Source organism: Perca flavescens, chromosome 5 (assembly GCF_004354835.1).
Source record: "Perca flavescens isolate YP-PL-M2 chromosome 5, PFLA_1.0, whole genome shotgun sequence".
NCBI classification, from domain to species: Eukaryota; Metazoa; Chordata; class Actinopteri; order Perciformes; family Percidae; genus Perca; species Perca flavescens.
Genome location: NC_041335.1, coordinates 6,859,028 through 6,882,276, shown reverse-complemented (window position 1 = coordinate 6,882,276; position 23,249 = coordinate 6,859,028). Strand labels below are relative to the sequence as shown.

General features: G+C 40.9%; 1 protein-coding gene across 1 annotated transcript in view; it reads left to right on the top strand.

Moving 5' to 3' along the window:
- loxl2b (lysyl oxidase-like 2b) overlaps positions 1 to 23,249 on the top strand; it is a 52,517-nt gene that overhangs the window by 15,462 nt on the left and 13,806 nt on the right. The window contains exons 4-8 of the mRNA XM_028577509.1: positions 2,589 to 2,800; positions 11,253 to 11,469; positions 15,256 to 15,439; positions 18,584 to 18,735; positions 20,985 to 21,152. Coding sequence (XP_028433310.1) covers positions 2,589 to 2,800; positions 11,253 to 11,469; positions 15,256 to 15,439; positions 18,584 to 18,735; positions 20,985 to 21,152 — 933 coding nt within the window. The remainder of the gene's footprint in view (positions 1 to 2,588; positions 2,801 to 11,252; positions 11,470 to 15,255; positions 15,440 to 18,583; positions 18,736 to 20,984; positions 21,153 to 23,249) is intronic.

Sequence of the window (23,249 nt, the reverse complement as noted above, 5' to 3'; positions counted from 1 at the left end):
TATTATCATTTTAATATTTTAAATTTTAATATTTTTCAATGTAAATTAGATTAATGATACAAAAATTATCATTCCCTACAATATTGTGAATCATATCGCAATCTCAATATCGGTCAAAATAATGACACAAGGCTCCAACACTACAAATGTGAATTTGTAGCAGCTGAAATGCTAAATGCCATACACATTTATCTGACTCTTGAATTTCTCTAATGTAGATTTACACAAAATAATTTGTAAGTAACGTAGACTCACAGTTTGAAATAGCAGTGATGTCCTACCCTGTCGCATGTAGTGGAGGTGGTGGATGATAGAAGATTTTGTAATTAAAGCAGCATCAATTTATTTTCTTTGGCCACTTAAAGGAGAAATCCGGCACAAAATGAACCTAGGGGTTAATAACACGTGTACCGAGTCGACCGTTCTCTGGGATATGTTTTCATGCTAATCGAATGTGACCAGTTTTAGCGCAAACCGCTAATTAACTCATAAAGCTAGTCGTCGGGGCATGGGTAAAGTAAAAAGAAATCTATTTCTATACCACTAACAAGGCTCAAAATAGCACCACACTTCCGGTAGCATAATGAGGGTCCCTACATGTAAACCGAAGCATTGAGAACTTTGTAAGTGTACAGACAGTTTATTAAAAAGATAGTTTATAAAGACTGTACTGTTTTTCTCGTATACAGGCAGGCGCCATATTGGGAAAACAGTCATGACCAGTCGAATGACGAATGCCATGCTTGAGCTATGTTACTGGTCACTTGTTGCAAGGCGTTCGTCGTGTGTTATTAACCCCTAGGTTCATTTTGCACTGGATTTCTCCTTTAATGACAGCAGAACAAGCTGTAAACAGAACACTGACATAATATCGCCTTATAAAGTTGGCGAAAGTGTTCGCAAACAGTTGCCTATATACTAGTCTCACATTGACAGGCCTATCTCCACAGCTGTGTCAGCGTGGGAGTATGGTCAGGCTACACAGCTTATCTATTCTGGGATAGGGGGAAAAAAACGCTCTCGCTTGTTTCGGGGTGCCTGTAGCTCAGGTGGTAGAGCAGTCCCCTGCCAATTGGAAGGTTAGTGGTTCAATCCCTGGCCCTCCAGTGCCATGTCAAAATGTCCTTGGACACACACCATCGGTGTGTGAATGTTTATCTGATGAGAAGGTGGCACATTGCACGGTAGCCTCGGCCACAGTGTATGGATGTGTCTGAATGGTTCCTGTACTTTGTAAAAGTACAGTCAAAGGGCATTGAGGAGTCTTTAAGACTAGAAAAGCATTATATAAATACAGTCCATTTGTTTGGATTTCTCTAAACCATTTACAAACATCTTGGGTGCGCCACAATGCCCTTGCAAAATAAAAAGCAGAAATATCGTAAGAGGCTTTATCTCAGCAATGTGCATCCGTTGAGCCAGACTACCTACACACAGATACATTAGTAATCTTTTGGAATCATGTTTCTGACACCTTTCGCCACATATTCACTCTCTTTGTAGCTCTTTTCTTGGTCTCAACCAACTCCTTGTGAAAATTCTGGCTCTTTGTTTTTACTATATGCTTGTTTGCCTTACATACCAAACCTTACTATTTTTTTCTGTTTCCTGTTTGGTGTATGGTTATTAGAGCGTTTTTGCTGGAAACAGCTGCTTTCTGCTGCAGGAAACAGCAATGATAACAGCCTTAAGAGTAAACCCAACAATAAAGTGCCATAACAAAAACAAGCCCAATAGAACTGAGGGGAACTAGAGTTGCGTGATAATTCTCTGTGGGTAGTCACTACAAGCCACCCCTCACATTAAACATATTATTTTGATCAATTGTTAATATAAAATATTTACAAGTGCAATTACAAAGCAAATAATTTCACCCTGGTTTGCTCATTGCTCAAGGGGGATGTTGAGCAAAAGGGCTAGTGAAAGTAAAACCAACACAAAATAACTTCTTCTCTAATTAGTACGGGACTGTCCAAGGCCTGTACTGTTCAAGTTTGTGGTCTATGATGATGTTGCCGTAGTCTGGAAAGAAATGGCAGTCTCTTACTTGCCTCCTACTGCATGTGTACTCACAATGCTGTTTTTGTGCATTTTTTCTTAACAGATTGATGCTTTTTTAGCGACCCACTAAAATGTGTTGCACATGTTACCATGAAAACCCTTCGGAACTTTTGGCCTAGCCAAAAACAGTTGTAAGAAACAATAGGAATTAATAAGGTGATACACTGTAAATATGTTTGAGCAATCTGGAAAAGATTTAAAAGCAGCACACACAGATCTGAGTGGCTGTAGGTTAAGTATGGATGGGGGGTTTAGGAGCTTTGATTGCATGTTATGTAACACAGGAAATGCTGTTTCTAGCCAGATATAGCCTGTTTACATCATATCAGATTTCAGATGTCTGTCTAGCCAGAAAATAAAAACAGAATACTTTTTATGGCCCCTGTGCAAAAGTAATATATTTCTTTGTCAATTATACAGAAAAGGACCAAAATGTGTTTGGAAATGAATACATAAACACATGTCAATTCTTTCTTTGACAAAGTTTCTTGACGTATCTGCACATTTCTCTATTTCTTTGTCCGTAGAACCTTGATATTCAAGTTGAGGACGTGCGCATACGAGCCATCCTGTCGTCGTACCGTAAGCGAATCCCTGTAACAGAGGGATATGTGGAGGTCAAGGATGGCGGTAAATGGAAGCAGATCTGTAACACAGAGTGGACCCAGCTTGACAGCAGAGTCATCTGTGGCATGTTTGGCTTCCCCGGAGAGAGGAAGTACAATGCCAGAGTCTACAAGTGAGTATTTCACTACTGTATGTGTGATCCTGGGTAACTCAAAGAGCAGAGAAGGATTTAGGGTTTGATTCACAAATGGCCACAGAAATGTATATAAGGTATTTTGCAACAATGTGGCCCACCAATGGAATGCTGTAAGTCATTGGTTGTTTTCAGATAAGCTCTGAGTAGCCAGTTTACGTCATTTAATTATATCTATAGAGAAATAAAAGTATATTCATCCTCCTTTCACTTTGTTTTGGTCTCCACCAACTTCTAAGGGGAAAATATTTGGCTCTTTAGCTGTTAAATGCTCTCCTATGTTCACTAGCTAGTTGCTTACTTTGTCTGTTTGTTGTTCGGTGGTGAGCAGGTGGTTTACAGTGGGTTTATCAGAGCTTTTTTGGTTAAAACAGCCTGATTTGGCTGGAAAACAGGTTGATGAGAGCAGTGAAACTGAACCAAACCAGTATGTCACGGCCATTAAAGGAGAACTATGTTAATCTTGATCGCTATACATATGTGAGTACTGTCGATAGCAAAAAAAACAAGTCGAATCGGTGGCAGCAACACGGAGCTGCTGCAGCTAATGCCGAGAGCTCCCACTAAAACGGCAGTTTTGGGGGCATAAGATAAAGAGTGCCTTTTTGCCTCTTAACAGACACAAAATGCAATTATGATGATATATTATAATGCAACATGAACAGGGCCCTTACATGACAACAAGATGGGTTTCAACTCAGACATTGTTTAAATTCACCTACCCTGTTAGCTGCTAGCTGCCGTCTGCGATGAGTGAGTGTGTTCAGCCAGGCTTTGGTAATAATCATCAAGCAGCAGTTCCATGTGTATTTGTAGCATATATATCCATTTTGTGTGTGATCCATCTGGCGTTGGTGATTAGTAGTCTTGTCACTGTCGATCGTTGTGGTTTCCTTAGCCGGGCTAGCAGGCCCGGCCAGCGTCCCTGCTTCTGCTTCCTCCCCGCCCTCCTCGCTTACCGCGGCCGACAACAATCCAACGAGCGCCCGCTGGTCTGGTGGATGTCCTCCAGAAGACCGCTCATGCTTGCAAGGCTCGGAGATTATTCCTTCACAGCTCTGTGCAATGTGAGAAAATCTCAGAGTTGAACCAGGCAGATACATCGGTTTTCATCGGATTCACCCTGGGTCGGGTTAATTAAAGGGATATTTCACCGCTGGAAAGATAAATATGTATTTAAATTGGGTCATTTATGTAGTAGAAATGTGAATTTTTTTTTTTAGAAGTTGGTGCCTTCTAGACCGAGAAAAGAACAACTTCCAGAATGCACTTACTTCCTACAAGGCCACTCCCAAGCCACGCCTACCGGTTACAGAGGGCAGTCAAGTCAAGTCAAGTGGGTTTTATTGTCATTTGAACCATATACACTGTATATAGTAAAACAAAACAACGTTTCACCGTGGCTCAAGTTGTGTTACCATTTAAAATATATAAAAACAACATTTTATAAAAACGACATTATATAAAAACGACACATGAGACAGGCTACATTTAGTGTACACACATTATAGACTATACATAAAGTGCAATTATTACTACTAAAGTAGAGCAATTTAAGACAGACAAGGGACAGGACAGACAACAGACAACAAAAGACAGGGCATAAGCAGACTTGTAACTTGTAAGTAGACCTCAACGTGAGGTGAAGGTAGAATATAAGAACTTTCTTGAGATTTGCATGGTTGAAATCACCAGCAACAATAAATTGTCCATCCGGATGTGTGCTTTGGAGCTCACTGATAGCTCCGTAAAGTTCAGCTAACGCATTGGTAGCATTAGCGATTGGTGGGATGTAAACACCGCGTATAAACACAGCCGTAAATTCACGTGGAATATAGAATGGTCGGCATTTAACAGTCACAAACTCCAACAGCGGTGAGCAGTAGTTGGATATAAGCACCGCATTTCCGCAACAGTCCATGTTAACATATATGCACAGCCCACCTCCACAAGTCTTACCCAACAGAGCAGCATCTCCAACTGCTCTGAAGGCTAGCAGGCCTGGTAGCTGGATTGTGGAGTCCGGTACACTGTTGTTCAGCCATGTTTCCACAAAAACCCAGCAGTCTCTGAACTTGTGTTCGGAGTTTTGTTGAAGTTGGATGTAGTCCAGTTTGTTGTCTAATGAGCAGACATTTGTAAGCAGGATGGATGGGACAGGTGGCCGGCTAGCGTTAGCTTTCCACCTAGCTCGAACTCCTGCCCTCGTTCCGCGTTTCTGCTTTCTCACACACCGCTTTCGATGTCACCTTCCCTGGCTAGTGGCATCAAGCGACACTGCAGGCTGAGGTGCTGGTTGCATAGTGTGTCGAGTATTCCGTCTGTAATAAAGTTTCCTGCGTATTCTCCGATCTGTACCAATATATCCCGGTGGTACACATGTGCGGTAGTTTCAATGCACATCATTGCAAGGTTGCTGCTGAAAAAGTCTTTGCCAGACAAACATTTTACATTTTGCTGCAGCAGCTGCTGCAGCCACCGCTGTATTGCGGCTCGTACAGGTAGCCACGAGCATCGTATTCGCGCACCAGATCTTCAAAATCCCCTTCTGCCATATCATCTTCAAAACTACCTCTTCTGCCATTGTGGTTAGCCTACTAAAGTATGAATTAATTACTCAGCTTTCTCCACAGAGCAATAGCCTGTTAGCTTAGCTTCAAGATGGCTGACACTATTTGGAAATTCTGGGAGTGATGTCCCACCCCCTCTGGCTGTAGTTCATAGCCTCTGGGCAAAAATGCCTCCGATGACGCAAAACGACGATTTTTGTGTCATCAGAGGTTTTTTTCCAGACACACAATACAGAGATCTCTCGCCTCAGGGGCCATTAAGGAGGGAAGCATGGTCATTCGAAAATAGTACTGGGTTTCTACTGATACAAAGCTTAATGGTAATCAGTGAAGTATTCCTTTAAGTCTATTGCTAACTTACAACAGTAATAACATTACCGTCAATCAAAGCCATACTTCAGCATTAACCTTCAAGCCATTAAACCTGTATGGAAATGAGCACCTCTGCTGAAGTGTTAAATTTGACGATCATGCGACACGAGACGTCTCTCTCTCTCTATATATCTCTATCTCTATCTCTCTCTCTGCACACACACACACACACACACACACACACACACACGCACACACACTCACAAACAGTCTGGTTCTGAACCTTGATGAATGCAGATATGTACTGATTAGCTCTCATAACGGGCCAGGTGGGCAGCGCACTGCCATGATTCCATGACGCTAATGTCTGATTACTCCACATTGTCATTGTGATATTTTGTTATTACATTCTTCTCTGTCAGGTAAATACAGTAGTACAATGTCTTCCTCTGATGTAGATGTAGCCTACACTGTAAGTCAGTAGTAGGGCTGGGCGATATGGACCAAAAGTCATATCCCGATATATTTTGGCTGAATATCGATATACGATATATATCCCGATATTTTTTTCCGCAAAGTGAGAGCAAATGTTCAGTCAAAGCCAAAATCAAATATGACATGTCACAAGTAGTTTCATAGAAACAGTTGCAAAATCAAATAAATAATAAACCGGTTTCTTCACCTGGTTCATGATTAAATGCTCAGCTGTTCAAATAACAATAAAATGTAAACCTAAATACTGTATAACAGGAGTACCTTTTTTGAAATCAAAGCTCCATATTTGTGATTCGTTCCAAAGGTCAATTAAGCTTTTGATATTAATATAATCTACTTTGTTCAAAATGTAATGCCTCATGCCTGTAAGCCTAGGTTTATAGTCCCATTCTTCCACTTGATACTGCTTCCACTTAAGTAAACTAAAAGATGAACTATCGACTACAAAACAAAGAAACTAATTAATGTGTTAATACAAAGAATATTTATTATGATCGGTTCACAGATCTGAGTCAAACGGAAACTTCACCCTTCTGAACTAAGAGTTTCTGCTTCAAGGTGAAGTTTAAAACAGACTGAAATGTCCAGGCTCATTCCTCCACTATTTATTTCTGTATGTATTTATGTGTTACATGTAATTTTAACGGGCACTGAGCTCCAGATCCTGCAGCCGCAGAGCGGTCTCTGCTGCCCCGCTGTAGCTTCTCTCCGTCCGCCTGCCGCCCGGCAAACTTAGTGGAACTTTCCGCCGATATCGACATACAGGTCGTCCTGGACTACGTAAGATCCTACCGATCACCACTCTGTCTTTGGCTGGTCCGATCTGGATCAGCGGGGACCCGGCGCAGCAGCGAGGCAAAGCTGTGTTTTTCCGGGGAAGAGACGCTGCGGCCGGCCACGGAGCTCTCCGCCTCCGCTGCCGCCGGAGCTCAGGTTGCTGGTCGAAGGCGGCATACATAATCATAAAACACATTGTCACCTGTTAAATGTTATTCATTGCTGTTTGTTCTTTTCATTTCCTCTATCGAACATAATTAAGCAGTACAAAAGTCCGGCATCTTTAGCGTTGATCTGAATGCTTCGGACTTCTGTTCCAAGATGGCGGCGGTTTTGACGTATGTTTAGAACCTCAAGGCGACATCTGTGTATATATCTATGGGAGCAAGGATCACATTTGAACTATATCGATATATGCGATATGGTCTAATTCCATATCTCATTTAAAAATATATCGATATATTTTTAATATCGATATATCGCCCAGCCCTAGTCAGTAGTAGGCTATACAGTGGAGTTGCATATTATGGGGTTGGGGTCCTTCTGTAAGTAATTTTGGGGTACATTTTGGTTTTGAAGAATTCTACTAGTTTTTAGGGCTTTTGGGTGCCCTGGGGGTCAGATATCTGGGACCCTTGGGCGGCTGCCTGCTTTGCATGTTTGGTAATTCAGCCTTGGTTAGCAGCCTCCTGTAAGAACCTCACGTCAGTTCACTGAAATCTATCTTACTTTCCTTCTAGGTAACGTTTTTCTTTCTTACTGTAGCTATGTTACTTCATGTTATTTTATACACTTATTGACTCGCTCTTTTGTTACTCTTATTTTACCTTGAATTTGACTGTGAGCAACTGCAACTAAACAATTTCCCTAAAGAGATCAATAAAGTATTCTGATTTTTATTCATCAGCTCATCAGGGCCCTGAACTTAATTAGCTTATGTTAGTACTGTATTGTTTTAACCTTTTACCACCATCTGTTCTGCCATCAAGACGCTATACTACATCTTCCATGGGCTGCTAGTTTTTAGACCAATATTTGAAATAATCATAGTTCAATTCAGTATACAGAACACTTGAAAATTTGGATTCTCTATACCTTTTAGCAGTCCAACAGTGTAATAAATCTGTAAAAACTAATCATCAAACATAGTCCATTTGTTGTAATTTAGGAAGACTAACACCCAAAGTTGGTGGAAAAGGGTTAAAAGTCATTGGAATAACACCAAATCATACATGGTTAAAGGTGTGGAGCAAATGCTTGACATGACAGGCCCTATACATTGAAATCTAACCTGACTGTATATATATCCAACATGAGTGCATTCCACAACGCTGTCATAACGTGTGAGTGACTACTGAGGGATCTAAATCTTGCTAACATGAGGAAGCTTGCAGCCAAACGGCCACATATTAATCACAGCCTACTATAAAGCTTTGAGTGCTCAAGTTAACCTTGAATTTACTGTCTGTGCCTGGTCTGGAAGTTTCCTCTGCGTTAGGTAACCACAGCAGAGCACGATAGCTCCCTAACTTTCCATCTACTCCCGCTTTCAGCCCCATGAAACGTGTTTTTTACAGGCAGCCGTTTGAAACGGCGATGACACAGAGCCTAGCGCTGCCGCAGTTTTATAATCCTGAGTTTGCTCCTGTGCTGGTGCTCCTGTGTAGTTTAGCTTCGTCCAGAGTCACTTTGAGAATGCCGGATTAAAATTAAAATGGGTAAATATGGAAGTAAAGAATTTGTGGTTCCCTGTGCAGTAGTTTTCTAAGTTGGAGACTTTAAGTTTCATGCCACAGAATTACAAGTATTCAGTGTTTAACCCAAAATATTATTCAATTTAATTGTAAATTAGTATTATATTGCTTATTATTATTAATTATAGTGATTCTGCACTTGCACAGGTTGGGAGTCGTGTGAGAGATAAAAAAACAAAGAGTCAAAGAGTTAAAATTGTTATTTTAAAAATGCAGAAGGAATAATTTAGATAACTCATTACATTACTTTTCATTACTCAACCCCGCTCTGTCATAGGGGCCACTAAAAACAATACACACACACACACTTGCACCTTGCCTTCTGTATTTAACATGCATAGAAATAGAAAATGATTTTTTTAAAAGCAGGATTTACTTCCATTCAACACCCTATCTTAGCACCCTTTGAGTGCATATAGCATTCCAGAAGTCCCATTCTCACAATGAAGCAGCATTGTTCACACACCCTACAAGTCTGAACAAAACCAGGTGATTCCTGAATTTAGTTTTACCAGTAGCCACTTTTAGCAAGTAAGCTAGGAAGACAGCGGAGGCTAGCTGTCTTTCCACACCTCTAGCCCATTGCGCTACGCCAACATGACAAGGGCGCAGACAAAGTTGATATATAGTATCACATCTAACTCCGGTAAGATTGCAAACAGCCAACCCCCAAAACATTATCATAATGGATCCCTACTTAAATTTGTATTCATTCAATTGCTGAACTTCAAACTGTATTCTCTTGCACTCATTACTGAAAACAAAACACTGCTCTATCCTTGTCCTTAGTATGGGTCAAGTTCCAAAACACTGCTACACTTCCAATATGCAATAATATGCGGTAATTTATCAAACTTTCCATGCCTGGTAAATATTCCAGTCTTTCACAATCCATGTCCCAAGTTTGCAACCATGGCTTTCTGTTATAGATTTGAAGTCTCCAAGCCAAGCTGATCTGAATTGGTGTCACTTGAGCACCTTCAGAGCCACAGAATTACACAACTGTTTTCACATGCTGTATTTTCAAAGCCCTCATTGGTGTGCCTTTTCATAAATTATTAAGTAGAACGTTAGCAAAATTAGTAGACATTCAAGTTGTACTGAAAAACAACTTGGGTATGAATGTGTTACCATATTTAAAGCTAGGTTAAGCAATATTGGTGAGAAGTCAAGCTTCACAGCCTCAGGACGGCCAGTTTATTCAATCATCGCTGTGTTCTAGCAGTACTGATATGCATCCCAGCTGTTTTTAAATTGCATTGAGGAGATAGCAGAGCCAGTCCTCCGGCTGCGGCTTAGAACATTAGTTTGGGATAGCTTCCAATCTGCAGCTTCTCTCTTGCCAGCTCCCAAATGAAAAACAAATGCTGCTTGTCCAATTTGAATACATTGTTTCATGTACACCTCAGACATGAGACACAATGATAGGACATGCCACACTGCTAATGAGGCTCATTTAAAACAGAATATGGACTCAGTAATAAATCGGGAGGAAGAGATTAGCAACCCAGCAGGTTTGTTTAATTTAATATGGGACTCTCCAGCTGTTGGCTAACCTTTACTTTTATGGTGTCAAGATAAAGCATTGTGGTACATCCAATTGTTTAACCCCAAATGCTGATAAATGTAATGTGTTTCTCGAACAGTAGCTCTAGAATTTCAACTGCAGGTCTGAGTGCCCTTTGTCAAGTTAATTAAATTCTATTTTCACATCCGCTCACAAATTTCAGGGTACTTGAATGAAATGAAAAAGAAATGTATTTAAGTGAATTGAGAAAATAATACATACAAATAGACATAAAACGTGCATTAATGCATTTTTTGGCCATTTGGTCGCAGAAATTACAAGATGAACATCACAGACATGATTGACATATGATCTTACAAGTTATGTTATGCTAATGCGTTTTTGAAAAAAAAAAAAAAAAAAAACAGATGCCTATTCACACCTGCACCCACCAGCAGACCCCCCTTTAGCTCTGTTTTTGGTCTCAACCAACTAAGGGAAATATCTGTCTCTCTAGCGACTAAAACCTCCGCTATGTTCACAAACTAGTTGCTTTTATTGCTAAAACAACTGCATGCTACAGCTAAAATGAGGATGAGTTGGATTACACTGAACCCACCATTAAAGTTCTGGTGTTTGGGTCTAGAAAAGCACTTTACATATAAAATGTATTTATATTCCTTTTCTTCTTCTTATTATTATAAAGTTGCAAGCCCTGAAACAAAAACAATTGGCTCAAAGATGGTTAAAGACTATAGCATAGACCAAAGCCTGGCGATAATTTTCTGTGGATTCATCACTGGTAGCAACATCTCACACATTGCATTTCACCCATTGTTCATATGAAAATATTGATTGCAGCTTTAACTTGTTGCTTTTTCCAATGGTACTTGGCAAATTTTGAAAAAACAAAAAACACCTTCTTGTGTTTAATATACCTGAAAAGAAAATATAACGTCTCAACCGCTGAAATACTTTATTAATCTCCTTTCCTTCTCCTGTCCCCATCTGTCCAGGATGTTTGCTCGCCGGAAAAAGCCCACATACTGGGACTACGCTGTTAACTGCACTGGCAATGAAGCCCATCTGTCCAGCTGTAAACTGGGCCAGGCTTCATCACTGAAGTTGAATGGGACCTGTGCTGGAGGGTTGCCTGTGGTGGTGAGCTGCGTGCCCGGTAGAGACTTTGCCCCAACGTCCATGACGGGATTTAGGAAGGCCTTCAGACAAGAGGTAAAGTCTGTTCTAACGTGAATCTTAAATACACACACCCAGCTATTGATACTTTTTTGTTTTCCACAAGTAATTCATTTTGCAATTGTACTCCAGCAATTAAGACTGGGGCTTTTCTCAGACATGAAAAATAATTGAACACTCATTTTACAAAAATAATTGTCCGAGCCACTGTAACAGTACAGTTCTTACAGTCTTCTGTCAGTTGCAAATGAAATATGTGTGATGTCTATGGATGGTGTCAGTACACCGAAATGGTAAACAAAGCTGATGTTAGAATTAGCTGCACTGGTTCAGTTCAGTTCACTGGCTCTGATGTAGAGGGAGGGCGAGTCAATGTTTTGTTTGGACAAAGAGCCAACACTGACGTTCAGTACTCAGTGTCACTTTGTAAGCTGCAGCTGTAGCTGCTTTGGACACTTCTCATCACTATGAATTAGTATCATCTTGGGGTTTCAAAGATGACATGATGACATGGCAAGGAAAAACATGTGTCTCCAGAAAGCAACGCCAAAGTCAGCTAACTTTTATTCTTTTCAAAGGTCCTTGAGCATAAAACCAGGGTCCAGAGTCAGTAAAGCTGCATCAGTTTTTTACACATTTTAAACATGCTTGAAAAACTTTGTTTTGTTCATTGAAGATAATGGGAAAATGAGATACGGTGCAAACAAGTCTTCCAAAAGAGCACTGTGCGGTTGAGCCGGATGAACACTTCTAGCAACTGTGTGGAGGAGGGGTGGGGGTGGTGCGCAATCACAGAAGGCTTGTGTCATGGGGATGTCATTTTTGACAGTGTTGTTGTCATTTCTTAGAATTCCTCATGGGGGGGCGACAGAAACTACGCACTATAGCTTCAACATCTCAAATGTGCTACACTTATTTCGGGGATTCGGTAAGAGTTAAATGTCAGCTATTTTTTACATATAAATCAGGGATTTTCCTGCATCGAGAAAGTTTTGGCGCCCCCCACCAAAGAGGTTTAGCCAGCACCAAAGGAAAATCATGGGTGCCAAAACGTCTGATTTTCAGCAGCCAGCTTCCCTCTCATCCACAGCTGCTACACACACATGCGGCTTGCTCTGATTTAACTAGATCTGAACCCCCGCTGTGAAGCTAGTGGTAAGGGGATCTCTGTTTGCAGAGTCAGGCTGTACCGGACTCTCCTGGTGACCCTGCCGCCTCGGGGGAGAGAAATGTCTCTTAGTCACGTTAAATAGTCCAATTCCCAGAGTTACTTTTTGATTGGTGATAGTTTGACCCGCCCCCTATGAGTTAGCCACGGCCATTGTCATAACTAATTACCCGTTTAATGTAGAGTCTTGTGTGAGGTATCATTGAACTCAGCAGAGAGTTTGTTTGTCGTTGGTCAAGGGTTTGACCCGCCCTCTATGTTTAAGCCACACCCCCTTTCATAACTGGTGACCCATTTAAGGTAGAGTCTTATGTGAGGTATCAATGAACTCAGCAGAGACTTCCTTTTTTACTTTGCCCCAACCCCTATGCTTTGGCCATGCCCCCTTTCACAGCTAATAAACTGTAGGAAGTAGAGTCTTGTGTGAGGTATCATTGAACTCAGCAGGGAGTTCAATTTTCATTTTTCAGTCCTTTCCCTTCCTGTGCGTAAGCTGTTTGTTTGTTTCGTGTTCCTGGATTTCTGTGTTTTTGTGCTCCTGGATTTTCAGAGTTCCTGTTGCTTTTGGATTATTGTCTGCTGCTTACACGTTTGTAAGTCTCTTTCTGTTTCATTAAATTACTTATACAAACTGCTGCTCCCTCCTTGCCTTTCTGCACTTGGGTCCAAATGGGCCTCACAAATCTTGACAAATAACATAGTCTTATGATCTTTTTGCACTGCAGTGCAGAACAGTCAACACAACGGCATCCTGCCCAGCTGTTAAAATATGTCTTATTTAATATCTCCAGATCAATACAGTGTAGAGACTACTTTTTTTTATAAGCAGAGAAATGCGCCGTTTGGTCCTCTGACAATTGCAGCCCATCCAGAAGTTTTTTAATCCGTCATGGAATTACAGTGTCTTTTAGTGTCTTTGTAACGTAAAAAAAAATGATGAATTCAAAAATCAACTTGCGCATATGTTTCGTTTGCTTTGCGAACGTTGGACCAATCGTCTTGTTGTAGCTCTAGCTGAATAGCCGGGAGCTAGCCCTTTCCACAGACCTCCTTTGTGTTTTCATAGCCCTTCAAGAAGCTTAGAAATTGAGACTGTGCGGAGACTATGCATGCAGTTTCAAGAGCGATAAATCCATTGAACGGCTATTTACTTTGTTTTGTACCAAACGGTGATCTTTTGTTCGTTAGCTGGCAGTCATCTTTGATGGTCTTTGTGTGTGATAATACATTGAAAATGACACAACTAACCTTTTTGGATAAAAGCATATGGACTTTTATGGTAAAAAAAACCTAAATAATTTAATATTTTTGTAAGTTACAGAGTATATTCCTTATTCCCCTGATTGCCAACACCTAGGTGAACACTTTTCAAAAGCCAATAGTCTTGGCCATTATTGTTCTCTGTGTGATGAATGATTATCGTCCTGTGGCCCTCACTCCGGTAATCATGAAGTACTTCGAGAGACTGGTTCTTCCACACATCAAGGATTATCTCCCCCCCCAGACCTCAACCCCTATCAGTTCGCATATCGCACGAACAGATCCACAGAGGATGCCATAGCTCTCCACTTTGCGCTGAACCACCTGGAGCAGAGCAGAGCTACGTCCGGATGCTCTTTGTGGATTGCAGCTCAGCTTTCAATACAATCATTCCGGACATTCTCATCACCAAACTGGTAACTGTCGGCCTCCCCAATCGGCCCCAGACGGTGAGACTGGGCCCCCACCTCTCTCGCACAGCAGTCATCAAGAAGGCTCAACAGCAGCTACACTTCCTGAGGGTCCTCATGAAGCACAACCTGGACTCCAACATGATACTGACCTTCTACCGCTTGTCCATCGAGAGCCTGCTGACATACTGTATTGTGATACAGTACGTATGGTACGGCAGCTGCACCGTGGCAGACAGGGAAAGGCTTCAGAGAGTAGTAAAGGCAGCACAGAAGATCATTGGCTGCTCTCCCTGATGGACACTTCCACCTCCCGCTGCCTCAACAGAGGAGAAAACATCAAAAAGGACAGCTCCCACCCTGGCTTTGATCTGTTTAACCTGTTGCCCTCAGGGAGGCGGCACAGGTTGTTTTTTCCAAAAGCCATAACCACTCTGAGCTCACACACTGACTTCACAGACTTCACTTCCCCCCAGACACCGGACTTTCTTCTACTTGATAATATTGATAATTAATGTGCAATTCCATTACTGTCCAATATCTCTTACTCATTGAATATGAGCAATAACCCACACTGCATATCACACTGTATGTAAAACCATAATTATTTTTTCATATGTATATAGTGTCTCAACTGTGCACCTTACCTTTGCACTACTTATTTTATTTCATGCTGTTATATTTTTTACGTATATGTTGGCACTGGGAAAGTAGTTGCTTTTAATCTAATTGTACATGTGTATAGTGACAATAAAAGGCGTTCTAGTCTATTATATTATTACACAAGGAGACCAGGAGAACAAAAGACGGAAAAAAAGGGCTTAGACCTCTGAGGGTTCTATAAACATGAAGCCAACCAATCTGCTGCCTCAGCTTTTTCAGCACAGAAAAGGAAAAATTGAGGTTCCAAACTTTCACCTGAGTCTATGATTTTTGAAAGAACCAGAATAAATAAAATATGTGGTTTTAAATATTCCTTTTCAGCAACCGTTGGTTCGTCTTCGTGGTGGGGCCATCGTAGGCGAGGGCCGAGTGGAGGTGTTGAAAAATGGAGAGTGGGGCACCATATGTGATGATAACTGGAACCTGCTGTCTGCCACCGTGGTGTGTCGAGAGCTGGGCTTTGGTACGGCCATAGAGGCCCTGTCTGGAGGTCGCCTGGGACAAGGTATACTAGTTTTAAATTTTTACTGTTATTTGGGTAAGGAAAGTTAACTCACAGTATTTCCAGCTGCTCCCTGCTACATATTCACATCTAGAGGCAAAACATAAGGAAATAACAAAGGAAACTTGACTTTTATGGGCCTTTTGATTTAAACTACATTAATTAAGCCTAATCTAAACAAGAGTGCTGCTCTCTCCTTCCTCCAACACCTTATTCCTCTGAGCAGCAACAGCCTGGGTTAAGTACAGTGTAGACCTGAAACAGTCCCATGCCATTGAGTTCAGAATGACTTTATTGTTGGAAGAACTGTGCATGTATATTTCCAACATGGCACAGGATGCAAGGTTATAACCGTGTACCAAAACCACATATCCCAAACATTTCCGGCAGTAATTCTATCCTTTACTATCCTTCTCATATCACCCCTGTGTGCCACTGAGCACAGTATCATGAACTCCCAGACCTGATGGTGAAAGTGATTTAACACAGTGGAACAAATTAGTTACAGTGTGCAGGTCTGTAAAGATAGGAATCTGTTCCTGAGCCGGTATGAAATTAGATATCTTTCTGTAATATATATGGATATATGAAAATCCCTGTGTATTCAATTGAGAAGTTACTTTACTGAGTTAGAAGGAGATAAGGCAAGCCAATTTCAGCTGGACTGTGGACAGAGCCCGTGGTGAATGGGGTCTGTACTGAAACGTTAACCTCTAACCCATTACTTTCTGTTCAGATCCTGGGAAATAAAATGTGGCTTGTGCTTTGGATTCTATCTATACACTAAACAAGTGTAAAAAGTTTAAAACTGCACTGTTTTGTTACGGCCGTAGTGTATCAAGATTTTTTTCGTTGCAATACCGTGAGTGGCCAATGGAAAAAATTGTCTGCAAGGCTGAGCGGAGGCACTGTATCCAATTGTTATTATAGATCCATGACACAAACGCATAGTTAAAGCCTGACAAGATTGATTATCGTGTGATATGTGATCAAGCAATTCTTGAATGATCTTGTGATATCCAGCTGCCGTGCAAGGTAAGCTAAACGTTCACAAGCTAGTTGCTAACTGTGTCTGTCTGTTTGTTGCTGGTCAGTTATTGTATTATAGGTTTGCCAAAAAAGCTGCCTGTTGTGTCTTGAAACAAGCTTGATGAGAGCAATAAGAGTGAACCAATAACAACAGTAGTGGAGTATGGACTTTATGGTCTCCACTGAGGAGTCTCTTTTCAGACTGCAGCAGAGGTGTGCCACTGACAGTGTTTCCTTTAGGATTTTTTTCAGCAGTGGGGGCAGGTCTGTCCGAACAACGGCACCCATCCCCTCCCCCCCCATTAACACAACAGTATGTGGAGTTAAAATGGACGGGCCAATAACCTCTGAATAGTTCTACTTGTTGTTAAATTGCATTATGTCAGGAAAATTTAAAAGGCAACCGTGACTACATTTTTTGTACAGCCCTATTTCTGATACTGTGGTGGCAGACATTTTTCCATCGTGGGCCGCCACTACAAAATCAACATAGAGGAAACACTAGACTACTGTTAAATTACACACTCAGCAGATCTTGTTATACAGTGTTTTAAAGCCCCAGCTCATCTGTTATCAGGATATACAAAAAAAGTAAATTTTTCTCTAAGGGTGTACCAATAACTGGCAAAAAGAATCACATACAGCATGGACTTCTGTATAGGAGGTGTTTCCTTTTATCATAAACAGGGGCATGCTGCACATTCCAGTAACATTAGACATGGAAAATGTTGAAACAGAGGGAATGTTCCTGTTCCAAAATCATTTCCCAGCTTTATTTCTCATCAGTGGCTCTCTGTAACCTTTCATGGAGAAAAACAAAACTCAGATGGAAATAATAATTAAAAAAAACCTCAGATGGTAATAGTAACATTATGATAAACAGCAAAACATTTCACAAAATAGAAAAAAGGTCTTTGGCAACTTATACTGTATCATGTTGTAAGCAGAGACGTGTGTGGCAGTGTTACATAGTTTCTTTGTGTGAGGATAGTATTTATGTGAAGCTCAGCATAAGTTCATTCAGGAAGACTTCTATGCTTCTTCATTCTCCTCTCTCTCTCTCTCTCTCTCTCTCTCTCTCTCTCTCTCTCTCTCTCTCTCTCTCTCTCTCTCTCTCTCTCTCTCTCTCCTCTCTCTCCCTCTCCCCCAACCTAATGAGCTGACTCTGGGCGTTCACTCTCTCTTTCAGTTTAACCAACCAGATGTATCCAAGATCTTTGTTTCACTCAAACTTTAAATCTATTCTCCTCTCTGCTGCTGTCAGTTGTCATTCCAAGCTTCCTTTACCACCCCAAGTGTCAAGACTCCATTGGGGGGATATTCCTGTCTATCCATGCCCTCTCTACCCCTTATAAATTAAACATAGCGATAGAGTCTAATCGCCAAAGACTCTCACAATTCAACCTATTGTGCACCATGTTAAATTATTATTGTTTTCATCTTTTAATTAAGTCTCTCCTGATGAAAAGTCCTAGTGTCATGTTAGGGTATCTTTTGTTCTCATGTAAAGGTCATAGGTAATCATAATTTGGTACTTGATATAATTTGGTGAATATAATGTTCTTGTAGTATTACTTATAGGGTTCTCTGATTAACTGACTACTTGTACAGTATGTATGTACACTATGAGCCTCTCTTTTAATGTGTAGTCTACTGTTTTTGCTTGCTATCCTTTCTTTCACCTTCCCTTAATTAACCATATTAGCTTTAAGCCTTATAACTGTTCCTGACATCCTGATTGTTTTACTTTTATAGAGGAATTGGTATTTTGAGGTGGTATGTTAAATGTGAAGCTACAGTTGGTTTTTAAAGGACTTTGTGATGTGAGCTCCGGTGCGGGACTGGGTGAGCAGACGAGAGAGTTTTGGATGTACTATAGTTTGTTTGTGTTAGTTTATTTTGGTGGGTGTGCCTCCAGTTGTAATGCTAAGCTAAGTTAATAAAACTATTTCTTTTGTTTTGATTTCACACCAGAGCTGTATTTTTAAATGGAAATGGTGACATTACATGAAATAATGACAAAACATAGACATCTCTCAGCCAAAACCATTTGTTTTTCGCTCGCATGAATCCTCTGGGAAGCAACCTTTCAAAACTTCTTTTGTCTATATTTTTCAGGAATGGGCCCAGTGCATATGAATGAGGTGCAGTGCACTGGATTTGAGAAGTCCATCACAGAGTGTGTCTTCAACAAGGAGGCTCTTGGTTGCAGCCATGAGGAGGATGCAGCTGTCAGATGCAATGTTCCTTCTATGGGCTTCCAGCAGTCGGTGAGCCTCAGCGTTATTTCAATCAAACATAACAGCAACATATTCTCACTTAAAAACACGATTGTTTAGTTTGTACCCACTACAACGGGATGTTAGATTTGTCTTTTCATGAATTTCATGCATATGTATGGCCTTCTGCAGACCACTTAGTGTTAACAAACGTCGAGGATATGTTGCACATCATATATATAGTCATCAGCTTTTTATCCAGCTCAACAGATTTTTCGAAAATCCTTCCAGATCTTGGCCCTCAGTTCCTTCTCTGACACCAGAGATTCTGGCACCTGGAGAATCTTTCACCAGGTTATTCATAATTGGACAAGCCTTATCTTCCAACCTGGAAATTCTTGTTTCTGCTTCGGTGATTCCACTACCGACATTTTTAACGTTTGTTCAGAGACTCATTACCTTGTTTCCAACAAATCCTTCAAACATTACAGCAATATTAATAATTTATTCCTACCCTCTAATACAACACACAGGAGCGTTTCATAAATTAGCGCCCCTAGCGGTGGCCAAAAATACGACCTTATCTAAAAGGGCAAGCATAACTTTTAAAACATGTCATTAACATTGTGAAACAATCACAGTTTGGTTAGGTTTAGGCACAAACACTAATCAGTTAAGTTTAGAAAAAGATTGTGGTTTGGGTATGAAATCAGACGGTACTTCACTTCCGGTTACACGTGTGACGCAGAAGTAGCTCTGTTTGTTCCGTAAAATAAAAAAAACTTGCTGTTTACTTTATTTCAAACAGTACTGTACAGTGATGCCACGTTAATCTAATCTGAGCACTTTTTTCAGTAAAGAGTAATCTAACGCGTTACTATTTCCAAACCAGTAATCAGATTAAAGTTACTTATCCAAGTCACTGTGCCTATTTGTCATTTTCCTTAGTAAAAATATATATTTTTGCTTTCTTCTTGCATCTCGGGGAGTGAAGTCACGTATGCGACAAGTCACGTTTTCAGCATGTGGACAGTTCACGTGTACCACGCAGTGATACAAAAGTAAACAACAATGGAGGGAGGAGAGAGATGCGCGTTTTCTAGCTTGAAATACAGTCACTATTTAGAGTTTGTGTCAGCTAAAGACGGCAATATTAAGGTTCGCTGTACACTCTGTGCTGGTGGCGACTACGTCAAATTTGAAGAAACATTAGGAGTCCCAGCTCTGCAGCCAAACTTACAGAGCAAGTCCCAGCAGGTGGTGCGAAGCAGAGAGCAGGAGGTCCCCCACCACCCAAACAGCAAAAGGTGGACTTTGGTGCAAAACCAGTAAGTGGGGGAGAGTTGAAGAAGTTGGTCGGGCAGTAGGCCTATGTTGTAGCGGAAATGCTGCCCTTAAACACGGTTGACTCGCTCTCTTTTGTGCCATAATAAACCAGATCCCTACTACTGGCAATGCCGAGCTGCCTCACAGTAAACCGGTTGTCATTTTTATGTTGAGGCTGTGGGGGTGTTGTCGGCAGCTGCTGCTGCATGTAACTAATAAAGTAACTTGTAATCTAACTTCGTTACTTTTAAAATCAAGTAATCCGTAAAGTAACTAAACTACTTTTAAAATCAAGTAATCTGTAAAGTAACTAAGTTACTTTTTCAAAGTAACTGTATCAACAATGGTACTGTACAGTACTCTTTGGTGAAAGTCCTGTTTGTTTGAGCCATCATAACAACTACGGCCACTATAATCGTAAATATAAGTCTTAATTGCTGCATGAACAAACAACTTATGTAGGTGTTTTTCGGGGGAGGACAGTCTCCTTTTTTTTTGCCATTGATATCTTCGGCCAGGTCCGGACCTTGGTGTCCTCAATGCTAGATACGGCCATGCCTGAGTTGCAAAAGCTTCTTACATCAACAGTTCACTAAAGTAATGACTAAAACCTGCATTGTTAAGTAGGCTTGGAGGAAACACAAGGTCCTTCTTCTCCTATACAGCTATCTTGAGCGGGCGAAGTATGTGACTCCTATTTTGTTTTCCTATTTTAAATGATGATATTATACGTCCTGCATTAGTAGCGATCATTTCAAAGTTTCTCATTGCTACTTTTTCTGCATTCTTTACTGCATTTATTTTGCACATCCTCGTAGTGTTTCTTATGTTGTCAGAATAACAGAATATGTTGTCATGTATGCTGGGTTTGTTACTTTGCAGTAACTTGTTACTATTACCGAATATCCTGTCAAACATCATTGATGCACGTAGCCTTTAAGTCAGTGCCTTTGTTGTGTTTTTCGTGCCCATAGCTGCGTCTGAGTGGAGGTCGTAACCCCCATGAGGGCCGTGTGGAGGTGCTGGTGGAGAGGAATGGTTCCCTGGTGTGGGGGACGGTGTGCAGTGAAAGCTGGGGAACCATGGAGGCCATGGTGGTCTGCAGACAGCTGGGCCTGGGCTTCGCCAGCAACGCATTCCAGGTACGAGACGCAGCAGCCAGGAGGGTTTGGGTTTGTTGTAAAAATAACAGGATTTTTCTTCCTTCAGTTCAAATGTTACAACCTTTAAAGTAAATATCTGAAATGTTTAAGAAGAAAACTAACACACATGTTGTATATTGTGTTAGATAGATAGATAGATAGACAGATAGGCCATAATGACTCTAATGTTATATTAAAATCATACCTGCAAACTCAGAAGGGCTGAAAAAGGTGACCCATCTTTTCTGTGTTTTTAAGACAATGGCAGCTACAATCTGGTGTTACAATCCTCTCCAGTGAAATACAGACACACTTTTACACCGTTTAGCTGTCAGCATTTTAACCGTGTTTACTCCAGCTGCTAGCTAACGGTATGCTAATGTTACCTGCTGCCGAGTATAATGTTAACCAGTGTCCCGTGCGGCCTTGTTTCAGTTGCCTCTAATATCCGTTTTCGGAGCATCAGAGAGAAGCGCAGGCATTTACGTGGCACCGAAATCCACGTTGCTATTCGGTCCGGTAGATAACGGTCATTAAGGCACCGGTGCCGTATTAGCACCGAGTCTGTGCAGGTGCGATGGATCGCGTACAAACCAATAGGGTGTCGGAATGGTATATGTCTATATTTCTCATCCAACAACAATCAAATTCACTCTCTCCGATGGCGCGATTTATCTGGATAGGTTTTTTTTTTGTGTGTGTGTTATATTGAACGATGATAAACCGGAATGAAAACAAGCCGAACTGAAATAGGAGTAACAAGGCTAGACAAGGAGTAGAAAGTACAGATAATTGCATGAAAATGTAAGGAGTAGAAGTAAAAAGTCTGCTGTAAAATAATTACTCCAGCAAAGTATAGGTACCCAAAATGTATACTTAAGTAAGGTAACAAAGTATTTGTACTTTGTTACTTGACACCTCTGTGTGCAAGGTGCATTTAGTGCAGGTGTGATGTCTATGGGTCTCATCTAACACTCAGTGCTGAAGTGTAGAAAAGTTTAATTGCCTGTGGTAGGAATGATTTCCTGTAGCGGTCCGTGCGACATCGAAACTGTCGGAGCCTCTTAGAGAAGGTGCTCCTGTTGGACCGGTGGGGGGTGTAGAGGGTGGTCGGGGTTATCCATGATAGATAATAATTTGTTCAGTGACCTCCTCTCCACCACAGCTTCAAAAGTGTTCTATTTGCAGCCAATAACGGAGCCAGACTTCCTGATCAGTTTGTTCAGTCTGTTTGTGTGTTTAATATTCTTCCAGTCTAACTAATCAAACCTGGACATTACAAATATATATGAGGATTACAAATATTACAAATCTATTATCAATTACATTACAAATCTATATCAGGATCTTCCGCAGGAAGTCCCAGTTTAACCCTGATTTGTCATTGTGCTTCACATTTAATTTTCATATAACAGCTTTGAAAGTGTTTGCAGAGCGATGGAATAAAGAGCAGAGTTTTATGAGTGGAAATTGTATAGTGATGGTTTCTGTACGATTATAGGAAGTCAGGTTTACCTTAAGGCAGAAGTGAGAAGCACTGTCTGTTGCAGTAGGGGTACATTACGGTATTATGTTAGGCTCATTTCCTTTTTCTGGCAGTACCATCACTCATATATTCCAGTCATAGGTACATGAGTTGCACAGGCCTTATTTGGCAGTTCAAGAAAAGCAATACCATTATATATGAATACAATATACAGTAATTGCCCATCCATGATGATATTAAAGGATAGGGTGCTCTCTAGTGGTCAATGTAGAGAAGCACCTGTCTTCACAACAGAATATGATGTTACTGTGAACATGTCCATTGATATCCTCAAAAAAGGGCCAAGAGGTTGCTGGGCATCATCAGAGTTGAATATTTAGGGGAATACAGTGAGCTTGTCTTGGTATGAGACAGTTCTTTGATCAAGTGATATGGATTGTTTTTCAGCTGTCGCTATCTCACATTTCTGCAATTATCCAGTTTCTTGAAATCTTTTTTCCATTAGTATTAATTATTTAAAGCAGAATATGGACCTTCTAATACTCTTCAGCAGTGGTGGAATGTAACTAAGTACATTTACTCAAGTACTGGTTCAAAAGGTACTTGTACTT